Source organism: Helianthus annuus, chromosome 1, assembly GCF_002127325.2.
Source record: "Helianthus annuus cultivar XRQ/B chromosome 1, HanXRQr2.0-SUNRISE, whole genome shotgun sequence".
Lineage (NCBI taxonomy): Eukaryota > Viridiplantae > Streptophyta > Magnoliopsida > Asterales > Asteraceae > Helianthus > Helianthus annuus.
In genome coordinates, this window is record NC_035433.2 from 131,888,601 (window position 1) to 131,913,106 (window position 24,506).

General features: G+C 40.8%; 1 protein-coding gene and 2 long non-coding RNA genes across 4 annotated transcripts; 2 read left to right on the forward strand and 1 right to left on the reverse strand.

Annotated features, from left to right (window-relative positions):
- Positions 1-1,187: 1,187 nt before the first annotated feature.
- On the forward strand, positions 1,188-11,604 carry LOC110939914. Of its 2 annotated transcripts, XR_004861807.1 has the most exons (4): positions 1,188-1,446; positions 1,511-1,633; positions 10,940-11,350; positions 11,427-11,604. It is a non-coding gene; the product is annotated as an uncharacterized LOC110939914 (long non-coding RNA). The 2 variants fall into 2 exon arrangements; XR_002592607.2 differs by lacking the exons at positions 1,188-1,446; positions 1,511-1,633 and adding an exon at positions 10,022-10,140.
- A 673-nt stretch (positions 11,605-12,277) lies between these two features.
- LOC110939909 lies at positions 12,278-13,861 on the reverse strand. The gene is made up of 2 exons (XR_002592594.1): positions 13,781-13,861; positions 12,278-12,459 (listed from the first exon to the last, which is right to left on the reverse strand). It is a non-coding gene; the product is annotated as an uncharacterized LOC110939909 (long non-coding RNA).
- A 3,725-nt stretch (positions 13,862-17,586) lies between these two features.
- LOC110931590 lies at positions 17,587-23,336 on the forward strand. Its single transcript, XM_022174978.2, has one exon. It carries the CDS (start codon positions 17,587-17,589, stop codon positions 22,660-22,662), a length of 5,076 nt encoding a protein of 1,691 aa, XP_022030670.2. The 3' UTR covers positions 22,663-23,336.
- The last annotated feature ends 1,170 nt before the right edge of the window (positions 23,337-24,506 follow it).

Genomic DNA, 24,506 nt, shown 5'->3' on the forward strand with positions numbered 1-24,506 from the left:
ACGAAGAAGAAGATGGATAATAGTAGTCGGAAAAACACTACAAGCAGACGGCTTAAACTACCCAAAATCAAGAAAACAACATCTGAGATTCGAAAAGGTTCGTCGTCCAATGGTGTTTTATTTATTTTAAGATAGTTTTTGTTAACAGAGAACAAACAGAACTGATCGTTTGTTCAATGGTGTTAAACCTAGGTGTGTTGTAATGGTGTTTGTAGTTCAATGAGTTAATGTTTTGGTTTTATATAGGGTGTTAATGGTGTTTTATGTTTGTTTATCAGTTAAGGTTGTTATAAGATTGTGGATGTTGTTGAACATGGTGTTTTTAATTAGACAGGGTGTTATATAAGTCAGGTGTGTATTTAGTGTTATTTTTTGTTGTTGTATGTTGTTGTATCCTTATACATGTTCTGTGATGTTATATGGTGTTGTTAAACATAATGAGTTAAGCATATGTTTGGTGTTATGTATATCGGTCTTCCTAGCTATGGTGTTATATGGTGTTTATAAACATATTGGGTTAAGCGTATGCATGATGTTATGTATATTGGTTTCACAGCTATGGTGGTATGTGGTGTTATTAAATAGGTTGAGTTAAAGATGTGATTTTTTTTGTATGTATAGTGTTATGTATATTGTTACATGGTGTTATGTATATTGGTTTCCCAGCTATGGTGGTATGTGGTGTTATTAAATAGGTTGAATTAAAGATATGATTTTTTTTGTATGTATGGTGTTATGTATATTGTTACATGGTGTTTTTAAACAGATTGAGTTAAACATATGAATTTTTTTTGTATCAATCTATATATATTAATAAATGAGATGATTTGGGCCATGTGGCATGTGATGGTTGAGCTTTTTTGCTGATGTGGCATGTTATGGTGTAGGTATATGATGATTTTGGGGGGAATCATTCTAAATACACACAACTTTCTTGGACGCGGGATCCGAAAAAAATGAGTCGGATTTTTGGGCTTCTTGATCTATGGATTCGGATCTACTATAAATTCATTTTTTATTCGGCTTTACACACCGTCTTTCAGAACACTAACACAATTAGAGTTTCTTCTTCGATCTCTCTGTGCTCCTCCATCAATGTGTGAACCCAATTGGAACATGCTCCTTCTCCATGATACAACATTGCAAACACTAATTCTTCAAGCTTAGCCTCTTCGTGTCTAAAGATCAAGGTACGTATCTCTAACCCTAATTTCATCAAATTCATTAACAAGTATTCGAAATCTCATAGTTCTGTTTATGATTGTTTTGTAAACCCTAACCTCCATCGTTAACCCCAAAATTGATGTTTCTTTGTAGAAGATTGAAGATTGTTCTTTGTTTTTCAATGAATTATGAAGAATGACGGTCGGTGGTTCTGATTGGGTTTTTGTTGACGACTTTGATGTTCAATGTTTGTGTAGATTTATCTACTTCGCGAATTAACAGGTATTGTTCTATTTTTTCATTTTCGTCTTTTTCTAACCGTATAAGTAACGTTTTTGATTCACAGGGAATTGGAAACCTTAATTTGAATTATTGGACTTCCATCTGTTGTCAAGAAGATAGCGATGGTTCACAGGAAATTGGAGTTTTCTATGGGGATTCCCCCTTTTATCTTGAACCCATTGAAGATGTAAGTTTGTTTTCAATTAATTTGTGTGTGTGTTGTTATGTATATTTATTTTGATTAAGGGGATTTCAATTATTATGTGTGTTCTTTTATGTGCAAAGTGAGTAGTAACCAACTGGGGTAGCCTAGTTGGCCACCGACACCCACCTCTTCCCAGATGTACCGGGTTCGAATCTTGGGAGTGGCATATGTCGCCCAGGGTAAGATGTAACACCCCGTGTTACCGAATGTCAAAGTCAAGATTAACTTCTTTGACTGTAATTAGTTTATTTTTGTGATTTATTAGTTGTATTATGTGGAGTAAGTGTTATTAATCAAAGAAATCGAGGTAATCGAATGTTTATCGACGCGAAACGCTTTACGCCTGTGAATAGTAGGAAGTAACAATGCGATAAAGTCAATCAATCAATAATCAAGCTAATCGAATCATCTTCGAACTCGAAACCCGAATTGTGCAAACTTTGGTGTTGTTATACATGTGTGTGTGCCATATGTGTTACTTGTGCGTGCTTACCTTATGTTATGTGTGGTGATCAATCAAATCGAAACTCGAAACTCAATCAACTCAATCGAAATCGAATTATGATGAATGGTGGCGAAAAGATAGTGTGATATATAGATGCTCGTATGTAGATATAGTGGTTGGGATTAAAAGTAATTTGAATAGGAAACTCTATCGTATTCGCATCGTCTTCAATCAAAAATCGAAATATCAGAAATCGTCGCACCGAACGCTCAAAACAGGTTGTTGATCGATCAGGCTCCAGCCGATCGAACAGCCCAGCCGATCGGACGGACTGTCCGATCGAGCAGGCTGTCCGATCGGGATGCCTGGCCGATCGGCCAGCCCTTTCCTCTTTGGGAAGCCTATAAATAGCCCAGTCATTGTCATTCTTTCCACTTTTGGAAACTTCTGGACAATCTGTTTCGCTCAGTGCCAAGCCTCGATGATTCCGCCATCGGTTGGGGTGTGACAGATTGGTATCCGAGCCATAACTATAGGGAATTAGGCTAGACACGACCTAGTCCGGGTCGCTGTCTTAGAGACCTAGACTATAGTTAGGAACCAACAGACCAAGCCTATGTGCTATGTTCTATTGTTCTTCGCTAACACTGCACTCGAATTTTCAAATAGAGTCAAGTAATTTAGTCGAGATTAGGTGTGAAAGCCGCAAACTCTCGACTAGATTGCTTGGTCAACGCTGAATTTATCAATTTATCAGCGATTTCTTCATTATTTTTCAATAACGAACGAGGAGAATTATACCAAATCAGGAGTGAAATCCATATTTTGATGAATAATCTCCTCAATTATACTAACAAAACAAGGAAGAGGTTGCTAAGCCAGGGGTGAAACCCAAACCTTGGCAACTTATTCCAACTTTTACTCATCTCACCAAAGCCTCGACGGACTCCAACGACCTGAACTCACGAGTATGACCTAGGGAATACGTGCTGAATGCCCAAGAATCGAGGCGGAAGCACGATCCCGAAAGTCGAAATGTGACGACAAGTCTATTTAGAATAGTCGAATCGCTTTGGGTAGTCGATGTCTAGTAGCCGCAGACGATCCAATTCCCGATTTTTTTGTGTTTTTGAGTCGGCAGTTGTCACTCTAACGAATCGTCGATTTTATGTGTAATTACCTGTTTATGTGTTTAAATTTTTGGAGAATTTTTCAATTTTTGGTATCACTTCAATCAACACACACGACTCGCATTTGCTCTTCTATCTCAGTACGCTAACAAGTTGCTGCGATCTGGACGACATTATGCTATACGCTTATACTATACCATACTACTCGATGTATTATACGCGATCGCTATATTCGAATACTCGCAAACTTTGAGGCAGTCAGGATATTGTATGTGCTTCTGTGTGTTGATAGGAGGATTACGTGATAGTATCTGCCTCTGTGATTAAATGCGTATGTGCCTAAGTGCTTTTGTGACTTCGTGCTCTACGTGCTTATGTGCTTCTGTGATTATGTGATTTTGGTGCTTATGTGTTCATGTGATTCATGCTATATCGTGTTCCTGAGTTTTAGTAAGTAGTAGACGAGTGAGGTGAGATTTGATTTGTTGTGTCTGAGACCTACGACAATGTCTGTTGTAGACCATGTCGTTATCTGGACACCGAACCCCTCTTACCCGCCAAGAAAAGAGAGACCGTCGTCTTGCTGCTATCATCGCCAAGCAAGTGGCAAAAGCTGTGAGCGATGTGTATGAAAACGTCAGCAAATCTTCTGAGGAGTCGAGAACCGAAGCTCCTAAAGATGCTAACAAGACTGTTTTCAGTTTCAAACAGTTCAAGGCATGTGGACCAAAAGAATTCACCGGAGAAGATGGCCCAACGGCTATGTTTCAATGGTTCGATTCTATCGAAGTCACTCTGCGCCAAAGCGGATGTCCTGCAAATCTCCGTACCCTAAACGCAATCGGCGTCTTCCAGTCCCGAGCTCTAGACTGGTGGACGGCCGAACGAAACAAACGCGGGAATGATGCAGCTTATGAGCTGACTTGGGAAGAGCTGAAAGCCATCATGATGGACGAATTCTGTCCTCCCCATGAACGCCAAAAGCTGGAGGACGAGTTTTGGAACATCAAGCAGAAGGACGGAGACAACGCTGCCATGACTGCTCGTTTCAAGCAGCTTAGCATAATCTATCCCGATCAAGTCAAGACGTCAGACATGGCCATCAAGAAGTACATTCGAGCCCTACCCGATTGTGTTGCCGATTTTGTTCACGCCGCGAAAACCTCATCGATCGAGGAAAATTACTTGCTTGCCGCCGAGATCAATGACAAGCGAGTAAAAGCTGGTTTCTGGGATAAGCCCTCCAAGTCTCTGCATCAAGCCACCACTGCACCGACCACCGACACCACCACTGCTCAACCATCCAAGTCATCGCGCCGAAGGAAGAAGCACAACAACAGCAGCTCCAGCAACAAGAACTATGCTGTCACAGCCACTGCTGCTCCTCTGCAAGCCGTACTGGCTCAACAGCAGTCTCATCCTCGACCAGCACCAGTTACTCAAGCGCCGCCCGCAAAGCGTGCTTACACAGGTCCCCACCCGCTCTGCCCGACATGCTCATATCATCATCCGATGGGACTCGCCTGTCATTTATGTGCTCATTGCAACCTTTTACGGTCATTTCACTGCGAATTGTCGCTATGGTCCCCGAAACACCGCAGCTCCTGCCAATGCTCATCAAGCTCTACTCCCAGCCCCGCAAGGCCAACACGCAGCTCAAGCACCCGCGATCAACGCTCGAGTCTGCTTTGCATGTGGTGACCCTAACCACTTTGCAAACATGTGCCCAAACAGGGTTGTGAAGCAAGAACCCCAGCAGCAGCAGCCTCAGCAGCAGCAACAAGTAGCACGCGCCAGAACCTTCAATATCAATGCTCGTCAAGCCCAGGTTGACAACAACGTGGTTAATGGTACGTTCCTTGTGAATGGTATATATGCATCATGTTTGTTTGATACTGGAGCCGATAACAGCTTTGTGTCATTTGAATTCGAAAAGCTCCTTAGTCGTAAGCGTTCTTATCTCCCCTCGTCATTCGAAGTTGAAGTTGCTACTGGAAGAACTGCCGCTATTAACTCTGTTCTTCGTGATTGTACTCTCGAGCTCAACAATCACATCTTCCCAATCGAACTTATTCCGATGCAGCTCGGAAGCTTCGACTTCATAGTAGGCATGGACTTTCTTCGCGAAAACCATGCTGAAGTTATGTGCATCGATAAAATGATTCGATTCTCGCTCGCGAATGGTGATTTATTATGTGTATACGGTGAAAATGCTTCGAAAGGTCTCAAGCTCATGTCATGTGTCCAAGCTAGCAAGTATCTCCGCAAGGAATACAGAGCTTTCTTGGCCAACATTGTAGTAGCGGAGAAGGAAAAGAAAAAGAAGGCCGAAGTCAAGGATGTCCCAGTGGTCCGTGAATTTCCTCAGGTGTTCCCTGATGATCTTCCTGGACTACCGCCAAGTCGTGATATCGACTTTCGTATTGACCTCATTTCCGGAGCTAACCCTGTTGCCAAAGCTCCTTATCGACTCGCTCCATCCGAAATGCGGGAACTTTCGAACCAACTCCAGGAATTACTTGAAAAAGGCTTTATTCGCCGAGCACCTCTCCATGGGGCGCACCAGTCCTTTTCGTCAAAAAGAAGGATAGTTCGTTCAGGATGTGCATCGACTATCGAGAATTGAATAAGCTAACCATCAAGAACCATTACCCGCTGCCTCGAATCGATGACCTGTTTGATCAGCTACAAGGTGCTAAGTGTTTCTCGAAGATCGATCTACGTTCAGGCTATCACCAATTGCGCATTCAAGAGGAAAACATCCCCAAAACCGCTTTTCGCACTCGTTACGGCCACTATGAGTTCGTTGTTATGCCTTTTAGTTTAACCAACGCACCCGCGGTTTTCATGGATCTGATGAATCGCGTGTGTAAGCCATTTCTAGACCGTTTCGTCATCGTGTTCATTGACGATGTCTTGATGTATTCCAAGTCGAAATCCGAACACACGCAACATCTATGTTTGGTTCTCGAGCTACTCCAGGGGAATCAACTCTATGCCAAGTTCTCCAAGTGTGAATTCTGGCTGGAGGAGGTTCAGTTTCTGGGTCACATCGTTAATAGTCAAGGTATTCATGTCGATCCTGCGAAGATTGAAGCAGTTAAGAGCTGGATTACGCCTAAGAACCCGTCTGAAGTCCGTTCTTTTCTCGGACTAGCGGGCTATTATCGACGATTTATCGAAGGATTCTCTAAAATCGATGTGCCGCTTACCGCCCTTACTCATAAAGACAAGCCTTTTGTTTGGGGAACTGAACAAGAGTCTGCCTTTCAAACCCTCAAGCATAAGCTTTGCAATGCTCCTATTCTCTCATTGCCCGATGGGAACGACGATTTCATTGTCTACTGTGATGCTTCCAACCTTGGTCTTGGTTGTATTCTCATGCAACGGGACAAGGTTATAGCTTACGCATCTTGTCAGCTCAAAATCCACGAGAAGAACTATACAACCCATGATCTCGAGGTAGGCGCAGTTGTTTTTGCATTAAAGATATGGCGACACTACCTGTATGGTACCAAGTGTACGATCTTCACCGATCACAGGAGTTTACAACACATCTTTAATCAGAAAGAACTTAACATTCGTCAACGCCGATGGGTAGAACTTCTTAACGATTACGACTGTGAGATTCGTTATCACCCAGGCAAGGCAAATGTTGTTGCCGACGCGCTCAGCAAACAGAGTTATTTGCTCAGTATTCGCAATACTCAAGCCCAACACGATCTCGAAACCCTCATCCGCGAAGCCCAACATGCTTGCTTTAATGAACGCACCTTGAAGAAAGAGAGGATTTATCACGATGGAGCTCAGCTTGTAAGCAAATCAAATGGGATCTTTTACTATCTAGATCGAATTTGGGTCCCTAAGCGGATGGGATCTTTTACTATCTAGATCGAATTTGGGTCCCTAAGCGGACCGATTTGCGAAAGATTCTAATGGATGAAGCCCACAAATCCCAATATTCTATTCATCCCGGTGCCAATAAAATGTACCAGGACCTTCGCTACAAGTACTGGTGGCCGGGCATGAAACGGGATATCGCTCTCTATGTTGGAAGTTGCCTGACTTGTGCGAGAGTTAAGGCTGAACATCAACGACCTTCTGGCTTACTCGAACAACCGCCAATTCCGATATGGAAGTGGGAGAGTATAGCTATGGATTTCATAACCAAACTTTCGCCCACGCCATCAGGTCACGACAGTATTTGGGTTATAGTTGATCGTTTGACCAAATCAGCCCACTTTTTGCCAATACGGGAAGACTACAAGGTAGAACGATTAGCCCGAATCTACACCGACGAGATCATTTGTAATCATGGTACGCCTTGTGACATCATATCTGACCGTGATGCTTGGTTTACGTCGCGATTGTGGGAAACGTTTCAAGCAGCGCTCGGTACGTCGCTTAACCTAAGTACCGCATTCCATCCCCAAACCGACGGATAGACTGAAAGAACGATCCGTACTCTTGAAGACATGCTCTGTGCGTGTGTCATAGACTTCGGTGGTAGTTGGAACAAATACCTTCCGCTAGTCGAATTCTCGTACAACAACAGCTATCATGCCAGCATACAAATGGCACCGTTTGAGGCCCTATATGGAAGAAGATGTCGATCGCCTATTGTATGGCACGAGATCGGTCACTCGCAATTAACCGGTCCTGAGCTTTTACAAGAAACGACTGACAAAATCCTTTAGATTCGAGACAACTTGGTGAAAGCTCGAGATAGACAGAAAAGTTACGCCGATAGAAGACGCCAGCCCCTTAAATTTGACATTGGCGACTACGTACTCCAAAAGGTATCACCTTGGAAGGGTGTAGTCAGATTCGGCAAGAATGGGAAACTAGCGCCTCGATATGTTGGACCTTTTAAGATTCTGGAAAGGATCGGAAAAGTCGCCTACAGACTCGAACTACCGAAGGAACTTAGTAACGTCCACCCGACTTTCCATGTGTCGAACCTCCGAAAGTGTCTAGCTGACCATGATCTGATTGTACCTCTCGATGACCTTCAAGTCAACGAAACGCTACACTTCGTGGAGAAGCCTGTCGAAATCATGGACCGCCAAACTAAGCAACTCAGGCACTCGCGCATACCTATCGTGAAAGTCCGATAGGAAGTCAAACGAGGCGCAGAGTTCACTTGGGAACTCGAAAGCGACATGAAGGCAAAGTATCCGCAGTTTTTCAGGTGAGAGCCTAGAGAGAGAAAGTAGCAAAAGGTGATCCACGGTGCTGTGCAGCTTTCAGCCTAATTTCGGGACGAAATTCCCTAAACAAGGGGAGGTTGTAACACCCCATGTTACCGAATGTCAAAGTCAAAGTCAAAGTCAAAATTAACTTCTTTGACTGTAATTAGTTTATTTTTGTGATTTATTAGTTGTATTATGTGGAGTAAGTGTTATTAATCAAAGAAATCGAGGTAATCGAATGTTTATTGACGCGAAACGCTTTACGCCTGTGAATAGTAGGAAGTAACAATTCGATAAAGTCAATCAATCAATAATCAAGCTAATCGAATCACCTTCGAACTCGAAACCCGAATTGTGCAAACTTTGGTGTTGTTATACGTGTGTGTGTGCCTTATGTGTTACTTGTGCATGCTTACCTTATGTTATGTGTGGTGATCAATCAAATCGAAACTCGAAACTCAATCAACTCAATCGAAATCGAATTATGATGAATGGTGGCGAAAAGATAGTGTGATATATAGATGCTCGTATGTAGATATAGTGGTTGGGATTAAAAGTAATTTGAATAGGAAACTCTATCGTATTCGCATCGTCTTCAATCAAAAATCAAAATATCAGAAATCGTCGTACCGAACGCTCAAAACAGGTTGTTGATCGATCAGGCTCCTAGCCGATCGAACAGCCCAGCCGATCGGACGGACTGTCCGATCGAGCAGGCTGTCCGATCGGGATGCCTAGCCGATCAGCCAGCCCTTTCCTCTTTGGGAAGCCTATAAATAGCCCTGTCATTGTCATTCTTTCCACTTTTGGAAACTTCTGAACAATCTGTTTCGCTCAGTGCCATGCCTCGATGATTCCGCCATCGGTTGGGGTATGACATAAGAACTCGGCATGGGGAAGTCACCGCGGAGCTAGCTATTATAATTTCTTACATGACTTCTTAAATCAGTATTTATTTAAATAGTTATTTTTTGAGGTTTTATGATGATTTTACAAGATATTTTTTGTTCAAGTAAGTGAGTGTTCAGCGTGGAGTTATAAAGTTGTGGAGTGGACTGTATAATTAGGTTGATGATTGATGTGTTACGGGTTTTGTTGTTTGTGTTACAGATAAGTAGCATCTTCCGCAGATCCATGCGAAGAAAAAATACAGTAATTGGGGACCAGTAACGTTCTGGATCTAATGCAGTTACAACTTTCAAGAGCACATTGCAATCTGGTTTCTTACCCATTTTATACAGGCTAGGGTATGTAATTTTTGGTTTAATAGTTTTGTTTGTGCTTTTGTTGGAATATTGTAGTTTTGAATAAATGGTAGCTTCTTATTTGGTTATGTAATTGGATGTTTTTGTAGGAGCTAGCCTTTGCAGATATGGGATAAAGAAGGTGAGTGTTGACTTCTTTTATTGTTATGCATTTTGTTTAATTATGAATTAAGTGTTTGTATGACTTTTATAGTTTTACCCAATTAGTTGTTGCTCCAAAGTAGAGGATGCGGAACTATATTAAACTTGAGTTGTTTTCGTGTCTAAATATTGTGATGATTGGAACTAGAACTTCATCCTTGGTAGCAAAAATTACAAAACGTCCGAGGCGATTGACTCTAGATGCTTTATACATATGCTTTTATATTATTGGATGTTAACACTTACCCCCTTTTTCTTTAGTCAAATATTAGATAAGCCATCAGAGAATGTCTGCTTCCGCACCGCAAATTTTGAGGTAATGGATATAATGATGAATTGATGATTACCCCAGATGTTGAAAACTTAATGCTCATATGTGCTTCTTTATTTTTTCGAGGAAAAATAAAACCTTTTCATGGTTCTTTCTCTGTTTCAAGAATTTTGAAGATTTTTTTTTTCAAGAATTTGACTATTTTATCCTGGTGATGTTATCCAAGCAGGAGCTTTGAACGATTCTCCTTATCTTTCAATTTTTTTAAAGATTTTTCATGATTCTCTTAAATAATGTTTGAAAATTCGTATGATTTTGGTACCTAAGATATGTAGTTGACTTTTTTTCCTTTTACATGAGTATATTTTGAAGATACAATTGACATTGCGATTACGAATGCATATTACAGTAGACTTGTTGTTAGCTACGTGTATAACCCTTGATGTTGAGATCAGAGATTAATTTTGTACTATTTGTTATTTGATCATTGTTAAAGTAAATTAATAATGGTTCTTAGATGTATTTGTTTGAGAACAGTGAGTTTTTTTTTTTTTTTTGAATTTCCCTCTGTCGCTCTTGCAGAGAAAAGGTCTTCTACCTGATATAGAAAAATGCAAACTGAAAATTGTACAATTTTTTTCACACGAAAAAGATTCTGCTGGTTATAATGTAGTGATGATTGGTTTGTTGCGTTATTGTGTGTGTGGTGGTTCTTTAATATGTAATGTATTGAATAAGAAAGTGTGGAGTTGTCATATTTGTAGATTGGTTTGTAATTTTAACTTAAAAGAGTTTGAAGCATAATGTCTTTTATATATCTCATGTTGGTTTTAATCCTATGTAGATGACAATTGTAACAAAAATGGTTCAAAGTCAGCTTTCTGGAACAAGTTGTCTGGGCTTCTACAGGCAAGTTGCACAACTGACCAGTTATGTATAACGAAGAAGCATTTGTTGTCCATCATATGACCTCGGTGCCAGAGGCTAAGCAACGCAAGGCTGGTGTTGTATCTGTTTGGGTCAGAGAACCTTAAAAAGATGCTTCTTGAATATTTTGGGCTTTGAGGAATATGTTATTACTATGGATTATGTAAGAATTTATATTTTAGACATAGGTGGAGTTCTGACCAATGTAATGGGAGAATTCAAAAGCAAGCTTTTGTTTACTGGGGTGAGTTTTAAATCACCTAAATTACACACCAGACCAGTTCTATTTTGGAGTTGAGCTATAAATTCATTGCACCCATATATATATGTACGTAAAAATTTGTCTAATTTAATCACGTGGTAGTTTTTACTCTTACTTGAATAACTTTTTTAATCATTACCAGGTTGTACTTGAAGGCAAATGGAAAGAAGGTTACCTAGCAATGGCTCCAGTAGGTGCAACAAATGTAGGGTAGGGATGAGCTTAGTACCGAAAATCCCCAAAAGTATGTCCACTTCTTCATTAGTTTATGTAATACAGTATTTTTTTTCTATTTAATCTATTTATATATTTATGATCTATCATTATGATTCAAAAATGTGTTATATATGGGCAAAATACATTCATTCACTTAATTACAAATAACATCATACACAATTTGAGTAGATATCTTATAAAGTTTGGCCCGTTTATTTTAATTATCTATATTTTCCGCTAAAGCAATAACAATATCGTTGCATTACAAGTAGCAGTATGTTTATGGCTTCTAATTTTTGATGTTTTTACTGTTCTTCGTTTGCATAATCATCAGGTATGTTTATGGGATCTAATGTTTGATGTTTTTGTTATGTGATGGGAACCTAAATAATCGTGATATTTTTTGTTTTTGATTCTATAAACCATAAATGCTCAATGGTTACAAACGGTGGTTATTTCCAATCTACCTAATTATATCATTATAAGAATTTTCTTCAAGCACCTGGCTGCCGTTCTCAAATACCTTTCCGCTGAGGTAAGTTTGGCCATTGTTTTTCTAAAGTGGCGTTTGCTGGTTTTCTTTAGGTTTTTTTCTCAATTTGTAGCCCTTTTGTTTTGATTATGGTGATTAAAGATTATTACATTAGTTTATGTAACACCCATATTTTTTAACGGTTTTCGCATAATTTACGAAAATAGATTATTAATGAACGTAAGACCCATCTCTATTAATCAATATTATAATATTAAACACGCATTTTATATGAAAATGCAAGCTTACAAAAACTTTTCCAAGTTAAACTTCTTACATAATTTAAAACATTCCAAAATATAATTTCAAGTGTTTACAATATCCACTTTTTAAACTATAACAAAATAAGATCGTTGCGGAAGCTTCAAGACATGTGTTCGGTTCTCCTTTCTTGCTTGATCCTCATCCGGAGTTCCATAAGACATTCCTAAAATCAAAACCAACATAAAAGTTAGTTTTGACAGTTTCACAACAAGTTATAAACATATTTCCATCCAAGTCATTCATCCATTATTCAAAATTTTTGTTTCCTTCGAATTCAAATTTCAGGTTCTTAAACCGAATTATTTGACCCGTTATAGGTATTTATGTCAAACTATAATTTTATCAACTCTTAAAAAAACTCTCATTTCCTCCAACCATAATCCATATTATGGTTGGTACATGTACCCTTCACGAGAGTATCATTCCTTGTGCGTACCTGACACGGGTCAACATTGACTCGTTTTTAATACATTGCGTTACCTTTCGCCAACTTTGGCAAAACATGCTCATACTTTCCGCTTGCCTGTATTTGTAACACTTAACAATACATAATATTACCAATCATCATTTGTATTATTATACAACTTCTGACCAAGTATTGAGTCTAAACTAAGTGTTTAAGACCCCGAAACAATTTCTGCGAGTACGGACCTGCTTGCTGTCAACAACTATTTTGTTGACAAAACATCTACGAAAACCATGTTAAACAACTTCCGAAAAATTTATAAAAATTACTAATCATCATTTATATTGTTATACCACTTCTGACCAAATATTGAGTCAAAACTAAGTGTTTAAGGCCTCGAAACAATTTCTGCAAATACGGACCTGCTTACTGTCAACAACTATTTTGTTGACAAAACGTCCGTGAAAACCACGTTAAACAACTTCCGAAAAGATTATAAAAATTACCAATCATCATTTATATTGTTATACCACTTCTGACCAAATATTAAGTCAAAACTAAGTGTTTAAGGCCCCGAAACAATTTCTGCAAATACGGACCTGTTTGCTGTCAACAACTATTTTGTTGACAAAACGTTCGCGAAAACCATGTTAAACAACTTCCGAAAAGTTTATAAAAATTACCAACCATCATTTATATTGTTATACCACTTCTGACCAAATATTGAGTCAAAACTAAGTGTTTAAGGCCTCGAAACAATTTCTGCAAATACGATCCTGCTTGCTGTCAACAACTATTTTCTTGACAAAACGTCCGCGAAAACCACGTTAAACAACTTCCGAAAAATTTATAAAAATTACCAATCATCATTTTTGTTGTTATACAACTTCTGACCACATATGGAGTCAAAATTAAGTGTTTTAGACCCCGAAACAGTTTTGCAAATAACGGACCTGTTTGCTATCAATAACTATTTTATTGACAAAATACCCGCGAAAACCATGTCCATTTTATTATTCACAATACTATCCATTATACAAGTAGGTATTCTATTCTAGAAGGTGTAGGCTTTACTTACCTTGCATCCGAAACACACTTTTCCTTCACACTTGATTCGTCCGACCCGCTTCCTTTCCAAGCCTCCACCTAGCTTGTCAAGCGTCAAACTATCATCATAATTCGTAAGACGGTTAGATTAGTCATCATTAATTATGACTATTCCATCTTACGGATTTTACATCAAAATTTACCATTTGATTTCATTTTGGTCAGTTTGACTTTTAAAGGTCAAACTGCCTATTAGCATAAGTGATTATATTATGAAACTCGACAATTCATTTAAGCACTTTGTCAAGTATCCGATAGGCATTATTCTTATGCCACCGTTTTAACTACTTTTCAAGTCTAAGTTCATGCTATTATTAACACCAATTTAACTTAGCTCTCGATTATGAAAGCTAATTATTCACTTGTTAAGCAAGAACTAAAAGTTTCCATCTACATGTAAAAACCCGTTGTATCATAGCATTAGACATTCATCCGAACATCTAATATTATCTAGTTCTACATATTAATTAGTAGACTTCATGATTATTCGGGATAAGAAGTCATATTTGCAGCGGAAACATGAGGTGTGATTGGGTTCATGTTTGAGAGTGATCCGAATTGGATTTCCATGGTGCAAATAATGAATGAAAGATAATGAATATCGAAAGGATACTGGACAATTCTAACAGAAGTTGAATGTCTTGATATCCGACAATGTTGTCGGCAATCATGAATAAATACATAATGTTTTGGCGGTTGAATTTTGGCGGGTAACTACCTCCGGCAGTTATTTGAATTATTCACCCGCTTATCACACCGGTAAATACATAAGCTTATCATCTACAATTCGAGTGCATATCATACATATCTTACCTACTTATAAATTCGATTAAATACATATAAAACATAATAAAGTTTAATAATCCTAACATAACCCCTCTTAAACTTTAGTTATGTTTCCGAGCTTGCTCCATGACACTCCGGTTGGCTTCTTCGACAGCCCATCTTGCGTGATTGAAGTTGAAACGCTTCCTCTTCTTCATTTGATTCCAGTCATCTTCATCATTTCCAGCAAAGAGTGCAAATTGTGCCGATCCAGCAGGTTCCTGTTGAATATCACTTGCATTTTTCGGTCTCCTATGGCAGCCATTAGAGGACCCTTCTTCTTCAAACACCATCTCCTTGTCATGCACTTTCCCTTGAACCGTTTTAAACTTATAATAATACTCTAGGATATCGAGATACATGGCATAAGTGACCCTCATGTAATCTCCGTCTTCGTATCCAAATCCTAGATCTTTTGCTATTGCAGACCATAGATTTTCTGTTGTGACTTCCCGGTAACCACCGTCTATTGCCACCAATATATATAGACTTAACAAGTCTATTTTTCTTTTGTTTGGAGTAAATGGTGGGATTGGTCTTGTAGTTATTCCCATATAATCGATCAGAAACCACATAACCATCTCTTCAAATTTTGACTCCAATGTGTGTTTATATTTAAAAACAAATTCTCTATCATCGATTAAGTCCAGAAAGGCCTTACAGTCGGCAAATTCGTGGAATTCCATTGCTTTAACGATCATCAAACTCCAATCCGTCTCTTGTGAAGACAGATTTAGTTCTTCGAAATAAGAGTTTAAGTATCGTTCCTTGAATTCATCATCATACACACTCTCATCGAGTATACTGATGGGGTCTAAATTATACATATTTTTATATAAATATTTCCTACACTTTTGAATAGTTTTAAGGTTGTTTTTATTAAAATCCACTTGTAGTTAGTTCATATTTGGATTTCAATGGTTTTAAAAGAAAATAAGCTAAAATGGTTTAAAGATGACATTTAGTGACAAGTGAATAATGGACATTGAGGTTAAATGGAATTCAATTAGAAATTAATTACGGAGTTAATAAAGACATGTTTTGAAAAGAAAATTCTTGCTAAACACGCGTAAAGAAAAGAAAGGAATTTAAATGTGGCTCGCATTTATTGCCATGACTTCACTAATATGGGCATTTAACTTTTGTATCTACAGGAAGATATTAATACTTGTGGGGTCAAAAACTAAACCAAGAACTTGGCATCAATTTGGAGGCAATTGAGTGGATCATGAAAAGGACCCATGTCAACATTTACGTGGATTAGTGAACGAATTTTATTGGGCCTCCAAATGACATTAGGCATGAGTATGAAGTTGTGAAAATATGCCTTGGACGAAATTCAGTGAATATATCTTTGTGAAGATAGTGAGCCGCAAAACTCCACAATTATGTTCGACAAATCAGTGGGGTAATGAACTTGTTTTGTTTATTGGGCTTTGAAACAAAATTAGTGGGTATTAAACAATTAAAGCCCTAAAAGGCCAATATATATACATATAGTAGGCGTCAAAAAGAAGAGGGCAATTCACGCAAGATAGTGACGGCAACAGTTGAAGAATTGGCAGCTGAAAAATAAGGAGGGCAGACAGAAGACAGTTGGACGGCGAAAGAAGAAGTATTAATTATTTTTAAGATATTAGTTCGCAACCCGGTTAGATTTAAACACTAAACTTTGTTCTCTTCATTAGTAGACATGATGTATGCGGTCAATTTGAACATTGTTTATGCGTTTTTATTGACTATGAGTAGCTAAACTTTTTATGGTTGCCTAGGGTTGATGAACTAGATGATTGTTTAATTGAATAATTTTTGGTTTTGAATGAATGTGATGATTTATAAGTTATAATTTTTGAACCCGATTCTAATTATTTGTGTGTTGGTTTTGATTGGCTTAATAATTTATTTGTTGGTTCCATTGCTCTAGATACTTAGAAATATACTTTAGAGCCGGGAGTCAGTCTAGGTTGTAACCTTTCGGTCTAGACCTTGAAGGTGAGAAATCTAATTCAAGTGTAATAATTATTAAAACCTATTAATTAAAACGTGCAATCTTTTCTAGAGGTGAGAAATCTAATCTAGAATTGCTAGGTTATTAGCTGGGCGTTGTTTGGCAGTTTGGGTGGCCGATAACTCGGGTTCATCTGTCTATTCGCGTCTAGAGTTTTCTAGGGTCTCGGTGTTCTTTATTATTTCTGCTTCATAATTGGAGGGTTTTAGTAAATAAATTACTTTATACCTAATAGTTGTGGGATTTGGTGGTCGATAACTCGAGTCAGTCCATTTTAGCACTTCATCACTTGTCATACTGTTTGGTTCGGTTTTCCTGCCGGGGGTCTATCGGGTTAGACAGAGTCTTCATTCGAAACCAAGGATAGGATTTTATTCATGAGTCTAGGGATTCTTACCTAGGTAACCTATTTTTCTCATACTTGAGTTTCAGTCCAGTCTCTAGTTGTCTGTGCTTGCTGCTGTTTGGTCGTATATTTATTTAAATTGCTTTTTAGTTTAAAAATATTTTTCTCAAAACAAAACCAATTTATTAGGCTAGGGGTCGATAGAGGTTTAGTATCAAGAGTCGCTAGATTGTGTCCACGGTTCGATACTCGGACTTACTTGTTTTACTACTTACGACCGGTACACTTGCCGGTAGTGTGTGGTTTACGGGTTTTTCCAATTTTTAAAACTTGTTGAATTTAATTAACATATATTTCACACATCAAGTTTTTGGCGCCGTTGCCGGGGACACAGTGCGCTTTTGAGGACGACCCGAGTCGGGGATTTAGCCATTTTACTGCTTTCTTAGATTAGTTGTTTTTTGTTATTTCTTAGTTAAAAAAATTAAAAAAAAATAGTAGGTTTGTTTTTTTTTTAGGATACTTGCTAGTTCTGTGTGCCTACTTGTTTAGCTAGCTTGTTTGTGATTCGTGCCTTTTTATACTTGCTTTTCAGTGTATGCACACACGTTCCTCGGGCCCACCTGATACTTCACCATTCTCTGAACCCGAACGCGAGTTTCACCGTCGTTTACGCCAGCCACATGTACTTCTTCCTGATCTTGTCTTTTCTGTAGTTATGGCTGATCGTAGGACTGTTGCTGATCACATTAGTGTTGCTCCTACCACCGTTCGCTCGAGCATCACACTTCCTGCTGTAGAGGCGAACAACTGGACCATCCCACCCACCTTGATCAACACCATTACCCATTCGGTCCAGTTCCATGGTTTACGAGACGAGGACCCACATGCTCATCTGACTAGATTCGGTAGGGTCTGTAGTACTTTCCGCCTTACGGGCGTTACTGAGGAGGCCATTCACCTTCGTTTGTTTCCCTTCTCACTCACTGATCAGGCTGCTATCTGGTTGGACTCCCTCCCACAGGGAGCAATCACTACTTGGAATGATCTTCAATCTAAATTCTTACAGAAATACTTCCCACCTGCAAAAACCGCTCGTCTTAGAAATCTCATCTACGCATTCACTGAGCAGCCGGGGGAGTCTTTCTACGAGACTTGGGATAGGTTTAAGGCACTGCTGAACAAGTGCCCTCACCATGGGCTTGAGGAGTGGAGAGTCGTGGAGAAATTCTATAATGGAGTTTCTGAAGCGACTAAGAGACTGCTTGACTCCACCGCAGGAGGAAACATGATGAAGACCAAGACTGCTGCTGAGTGTCTTGAGATGATGGAGGATCTAGCCACCAGTACTTATACCGAGCCAGGCTCCGAGGGCGTTACTACTGCCTCTAGGGGTATTCATACGGTGGATTCTAGCGTAGCTTTAGCCGCCCAGGTCGAGTCCTTGACAAAGATGGTCAAGGACATTCAGGTGAAGATTAGCTCTAAGTGTGAGGTGTGTAGAGGTGGGCATGAGACGGTAGATTGCCCGGTAGGATCTGAGGAGGAGTTGAGTTTTATACAGAACCAGGGACGAGGCCAGGGTTACAACTCTGGATGGCAGCCGCGCCAGACCTCGAACTGGCAGGGAAGGAATCCCCCTGGATTCCAACCACGTCAGAGTCTCTTTCAGACCCCTGCTGATGGACAGAGTAGTGGAGAGCCCAAGTCTGAGTTGAGCGAGTTCTTGAAGAGGAATGAGGAGAGTCAGAGTAGGACGAATAAACTCCTAGAGTCGATAGTGATGCAAGGTGAGGCTAGACATCAGGAGCAGGTCAAGAAAAATCAGGAGTTTGAGCTCATGTTTAGGAATCAGGGGTCCACCATAAAGAGTCTAGAGAGGACCGTTGGAGAGATGGCCAATAGGATGACTGAGAGGCCAGTAGGTACATTCCCTAGTAGCACCCAGACTAACCCAAACGCCACTGCAAAGGCAGTGACTACTAGGAGTGGTAGGAGAGTAGAAGAGGAGAAGCCGGTAGACGAGGACGAGGACCCGGTTGATGAGGAGATTGAGATGGAGACTCCTGCTGGCAAAGTGCACCCTAGGCTGCGCCCAGCAAGTACAGCACAGTCCAGCGGGTCTTCGGGAGAGAAGGAGAAGGAAAAGGAGCCACTTAGAGTCTATAAACCCACAGCTCCTTACCCTGGTAGGCTTTTAGCTAAGAGCGATTCTGAGCAGTATTCACGGTTCTTGGAGATGCTGAAGAAACTCCATGTGAACCTTCCTTTCATTGAGGCTCTGTCTAAAATGCCTAAGTACGCCAAGTTCCTAAAGGATCTTCTCACAAACAAGAAGAAACTAGAGGAGTTGTCTACTGTCACTCTTAGTGAGGAGTGTTCTGCAGTCGTGCAGAACAAGCTTCCTAAGAAGATGACTGATCCAGGGAGTTTCACCATTCCGTGTCTGATCGGAAATCTTACTGTCAGCCATGCGCTGGCTGACCTAGGAGCTAGCATTAACCTCATGCCTTACTCCATTTTTGCTAAGCTCAATCTAGGCGAGCCATCTCCTACGCGCATGAGCCTTCAGCTCGCAGATCGATCTGTGAAGTTTCCACGTGGTATCGTAGAGAATATGCTTGTCAAGGTTGACAAGTTTGTTTTTCCGGTGGATTTCGTCATTCTTGATATGGACGAGGATTCTAAAGTTCCACTTATTTTAGGACGTCCATTCCTTGCTACTGCCCGAGCCGTCATTGATGTTCTTGACGGTAAGCTTACTCTCCGCGTCGACGATGATGCGGTCACCTTCGACATTCAGCATTCGATGAAGCATACGTCGCAGCATGACGACACTCTTTACTTTATAGACACTCTTATGTTACATGTAGGTAGTTTTCTTGGTGAGGTTTGCGGTAGAGAGTCTATAGAGACCCAGATGTTAGGGGTAGATGTCGAGGGCATTGAGTTGACCGAGTTCGACCTAGAGCAGGATTCACCACTACCATCGAGCGAGCCATCCATAGGATCCGAATTTTCTAAGGTTTCTGAGGTGTTTGAAGTGTTAGAGAGAAAGACACCTGAGGAGAAACCCTCAGTGGAGATACCCCCGCCTCTAGAGCTGAAGGAACTGCCATCTCATTTGGAGTATGCATTCCTTGGTGAGGGATCTCAGTTGCCCGTCATTATTTCATCGAGTTTGACGGAGGAGGAGAAGGAGAGACTGATGGTTGTTTTGAGGGCGCACAGGCATGCTATTGCCTGGAAGTTAGTAGACATCAAGGGTATTAACCCTTCCTTTTGCACCCACAAAATTCTTATGGAGGAGGAGTATAGACCGGTGGTACAGCCGCAGAGGAGGCTGAATCCCAATATGCAGGATGTCGTGAAGAAGGAGGTGTTGAAGCTGCTCGACGCCGGCCTGATTTACCCGATCTCTGATTCTGCATGGGTCAGCCCTGTCCAGGTAGTTCCCAAGAAGGGGGGTATGACTGTAGTGGTGAACGAGAAAAATGAACTGATACCCACCAGGACAGTCACCGGATGGAGAGTCTGCATTGACTACCGCAGACTCAATGATGCCACCCGCAAGGATCACTTTCCCTTGCCGTTTATTGATCAGATGCTTGAGCGACTGTCGGGGCAGCAGTTCTATTGCTTCCTTGACGGTTTTTCCGGTTATTTCCAGATTCCCATCGCACCGGAGGATCAGGAGAAAACCACCTTTACATGCCCCTACGGCACCTTTGCGTACCGACGCATGCCGTTTGGACTATGTAATGCTCCGGCTACTTTCCAGCGCTGTATGGTGGCCATCTTTCACGAGCTTATCGAGGACTCCATGGAGGTTTTCATGGACGACTTTTCTGTTTTTGGGAGTTCCTTCGATTCGTGTCTGCATAATCTAGATCGAGTGCTAGCTCGTTGTGAGGAGACGAACCTGATGCTTAACTGGGAGAAGTGTCATTTTATGGTTCATGAGGGGATTGTGTTAGGTCACAAGATTTCACACGCGGGGCTTGAGGTGGATCAGGCCAAGATTGATACGATTTCTAAGCTCCCGCCGCCTACTTCTGTGAAATCTATTAGGAGCTTCTTAGGTCACGCAGGATTCTATCGCCGCTTTATTCGTGACTTCTCTAAGATAGCTAGGCCTATGACCCAGTTGTTGGAGAAGGACAGGCCATTTGTTTTTGATGCCGAGTGCACTAGGGCCTTCGAGTTGTTGAAGGAGAGGCTTGTTACTGCTCCCATTCTTGTGGCTCCCGATTGGAGTCTTCCGTTTGAAGTCATGTGTGACGCAAGTGATTCTGCCGTTGGAGCCGTTTTAGGGCAGCGTAGGGATAAGCATTTTCATCCCATCTATTACGCTAGCAAGACCCTAAACGATGCTCAGGAGAATTACACCACGACTGAGAAGGAGTTGTTAGCGGTCGTGTTTGCATGCGACAAGTTTCGGTCCTACTTAGTGCTTTCTAAGACCATTATTTTTACCGATCACGCTGCACTTAGGTACTTGTTCGCGAAGAAGGACGCGAAACCCAGGTTGATTAGGTGGATTCTCTTGCTCCAGGAGTTCGACATAGAGATTAGGGATAAGAAGGGAGCAGAGAACGTGGCTGCTGACCACCTATCTAGGCTTGAGAATTCGGAGAGTGAACTGTCTAGCGGGGGGGCAATAGGCGATTCCTTCCCACATGAGATGTTGATGTACGTGAGGGCCCAAGAAGAGGGCTATCCCTGGTTCGCAGATTTTGCGAACTACCTGTCCACAGGAGAGCTTCCACACGAGATGCCATACCAGCAGAAGAAGAAATTCTTTGCCGACCTTAAATTCTACATATGGGAGGATCCTTATTTGTTTAGGATAGGTGCGGATCAGATGGTTAGGAGGTGTGTGACTACACCCGAGACTCGTAGTATTCTTGAGCATTGTCATTCGGGGCCCGCTGGTGGCCACTTCGGGGGAGCGTATACCGCTAAGCGAGTGTTTGATTCGGGGTTTTATTGGCCCACCATCTTTAGGGACGCCCACGAGTTTGTTCGTAGTTGTGATGCTTGCCAGAGAGCCGGCAACATCTCATCCCGGAATGAAATGCCCCAAAACCCCATCCAGGTGGTTGAGATTTTTGATATCTGGGGCATCGATTTCATGGGACCCTTCCCCATGTCACGTGGGAGTCGTTACATCCTTGTAGCTATCGATTATGTGTCTAAGTGGGTAGAGGCGAAAGCTTTGGCCACTAATAGTGCTAGGGTTGTAGTGAAGTTTCTGAGAGAGTTGTTTGCTAGGTTCGGCACTCCTAAGGCCATCATTAGTGATCGTGGCACCCATTTCTGTAACTCGCAGATGGAGAAGGTGTTGAAGCGCTATGGGGTCACCCATCGGCTTTCGACTGCCTATCACCCTCAGACGAGTGGACAGGTGGAGAATGCCAATCGTGGCATTAAGCGTATCTTGGAGAAGACTGTCGGACAGAGCCGCATTGACTGGGCCGACAATTTAGATGACGCACTCTGGGCTTTCCGTACTGCATATAAGACACCTATCGGGACCACACCCTTTAGGATGATCTATGGGAAAGCGTGTCATCTTCCGGTTGAGTTAGAACACCGGGCGTACTGGGCCTTGCGAAAGGTAAATCTTGATATGGACGCTGCGGGTAAGAAACGGTTTTTTCCAGATACATGAGTTAGAAGAGTTGCGTGATGAAGCATACGAGAAGTCGTGGGCTTACAAGGAGAAGACTAAGCAGTTGCATGACCGCCACATTAAGAGTGTGAAAGAATTTAAGTGTGGGGATAAGGTGCTGCTTTATAATTCCCGGTTAAGGTTGTTTCCGGGAAAGTTGAAGTCACGATGGACGGGTCCGCATTTAGTCACTGAGGTTTTTCCGTATGGCACTGTTGAGATTGAGAATGAGGAAGGTCAAAGGTTTAAGGTGAATGGGCATAGGTTGAAAATCTACATTGAGGGCCCATCTGAGGAGAGAGAGGGAGAGACGCTTGATCTTCCCGAGGTTGGCATGAGTGTGTGAGGTGTAGGCTTATTTGTTGTAGAGTTTTGTATATTTTCTTTCATTTTACTGTTGAGTCAGTCTTGAGTCGGTCTTCGTTTAGAGTCGATATTATGCTTGGGTTTGCTTTGTTTTGTTTGTGCAGGTTTGGAGGATACCGCCCGTACTCAATCTCCATTCGGGCGGGGATTTCGAGCTTTGTCATTATTGTAAAAGGCAGCCAGGTATATCAGTTTTGGATACGATCGCGAAGGAAATGCTATACGGTCGTGTACGGGTTCGGATTGATGACACGCGCAGCTGGCACTGATTTTTATCCTAACCAGCTAAGTCCTTTCCAATTCGTTGTATTTCTGTATATTATTTTAGGTTTTATTTCTTATTTATTTTTAGTTGTCTGTCATCCTACATTGAGGACAATGTAGAGTTTAAGTGTGGGGATGGGAGACTACGTCTTTCTAGCTAGATTTGAGTCAAAAAAAAAAAAAAACAAAAAAAAAAAAAACAAAAAAAAATGAAAAAAATTGAAAAATTGAAAAAAAAAAAGTGAGTTTGTTGCGAGTCCCGGTCCTATAGCGCGTAGAAAACAAAAACCTTTTCAAAACGTCGGTCAAAAACGGTTTAATTGTCGAATTTACGAGTCGAGAGCGCATGTTTCTTTAAGTTGCGGGATAGTAGGTTGACTGAATCGATTTTTGGGAGTAAAAGGTTTTGGGATGCCTAGGATAGTGGATGGAGCCGGAGAGTTAATCAATTGTGCATTGTCGATATCGGTAGCCATATTTTCCACGTGATAGTGAGATTTGAGCCTTTACATGTTTCATATATATGACCACTATTTTCGTTTCATGTGTGTTTACCGACTTGTTGCATTACTTTAGAACTTGTGCGTTTTGATACAGTTTAAGACCTTCGGTTAGGATTTGACATGGATGTGATAGAGGCATTAGGATCACCTTGTTTGTGTAACCTTTGTGTTTAACCCGTTTCACCATTACCCTTAGTTACACCACTTTGCGCCTAACCATTCGTTTGTTACCCATTGTTGATTTGATAACCGGATCGTGTTATGTCATTTGTGTTTTTCCTTAGAAAAAAAAGAGAAAAAGCCAAAAAGATAATATGAAAAAAAAAAAGAAAAAAAAAAGAGCAAAAGATGAGAAAAAGAAAAAAAAAAGAATAAAAGTTGTGGGTCGAAATGACCAATTTGTTAGTGTTTGTTTCGTGCTTATCCGGTTTATTGTGTGATTATGTGTGTAGCCACTTTTTCCCAATAAAAAAAATTAACCTACCTTTAGCCCTTGCCTACCCAATAAAGTCCTTTTGATCCGTGTCAAGTTTTAACATTTAGGTGGAGATCTGATTGACGTACAAGCTTATGATAGTATGCTTCATAGTTTGATTTTGAGAGTTCACTCAAAATTACATATTTATTAGCCGAGTGATGAGTGATATTGTGAGGGGTGTTGACAGTGCATAATTGATTGCTTGAAGGTGAGAAAAACTTGATTAGGTATGC

Excerpts from the sequence above, each read along its gene's own strand:
- LOC110931590 (XM_022174978.2), top strand. The coding sequence starts at position 17,587 with ATGCACACACGTTCCTCGGGCCCACCTGATACTTCACCATTCTCTGAA.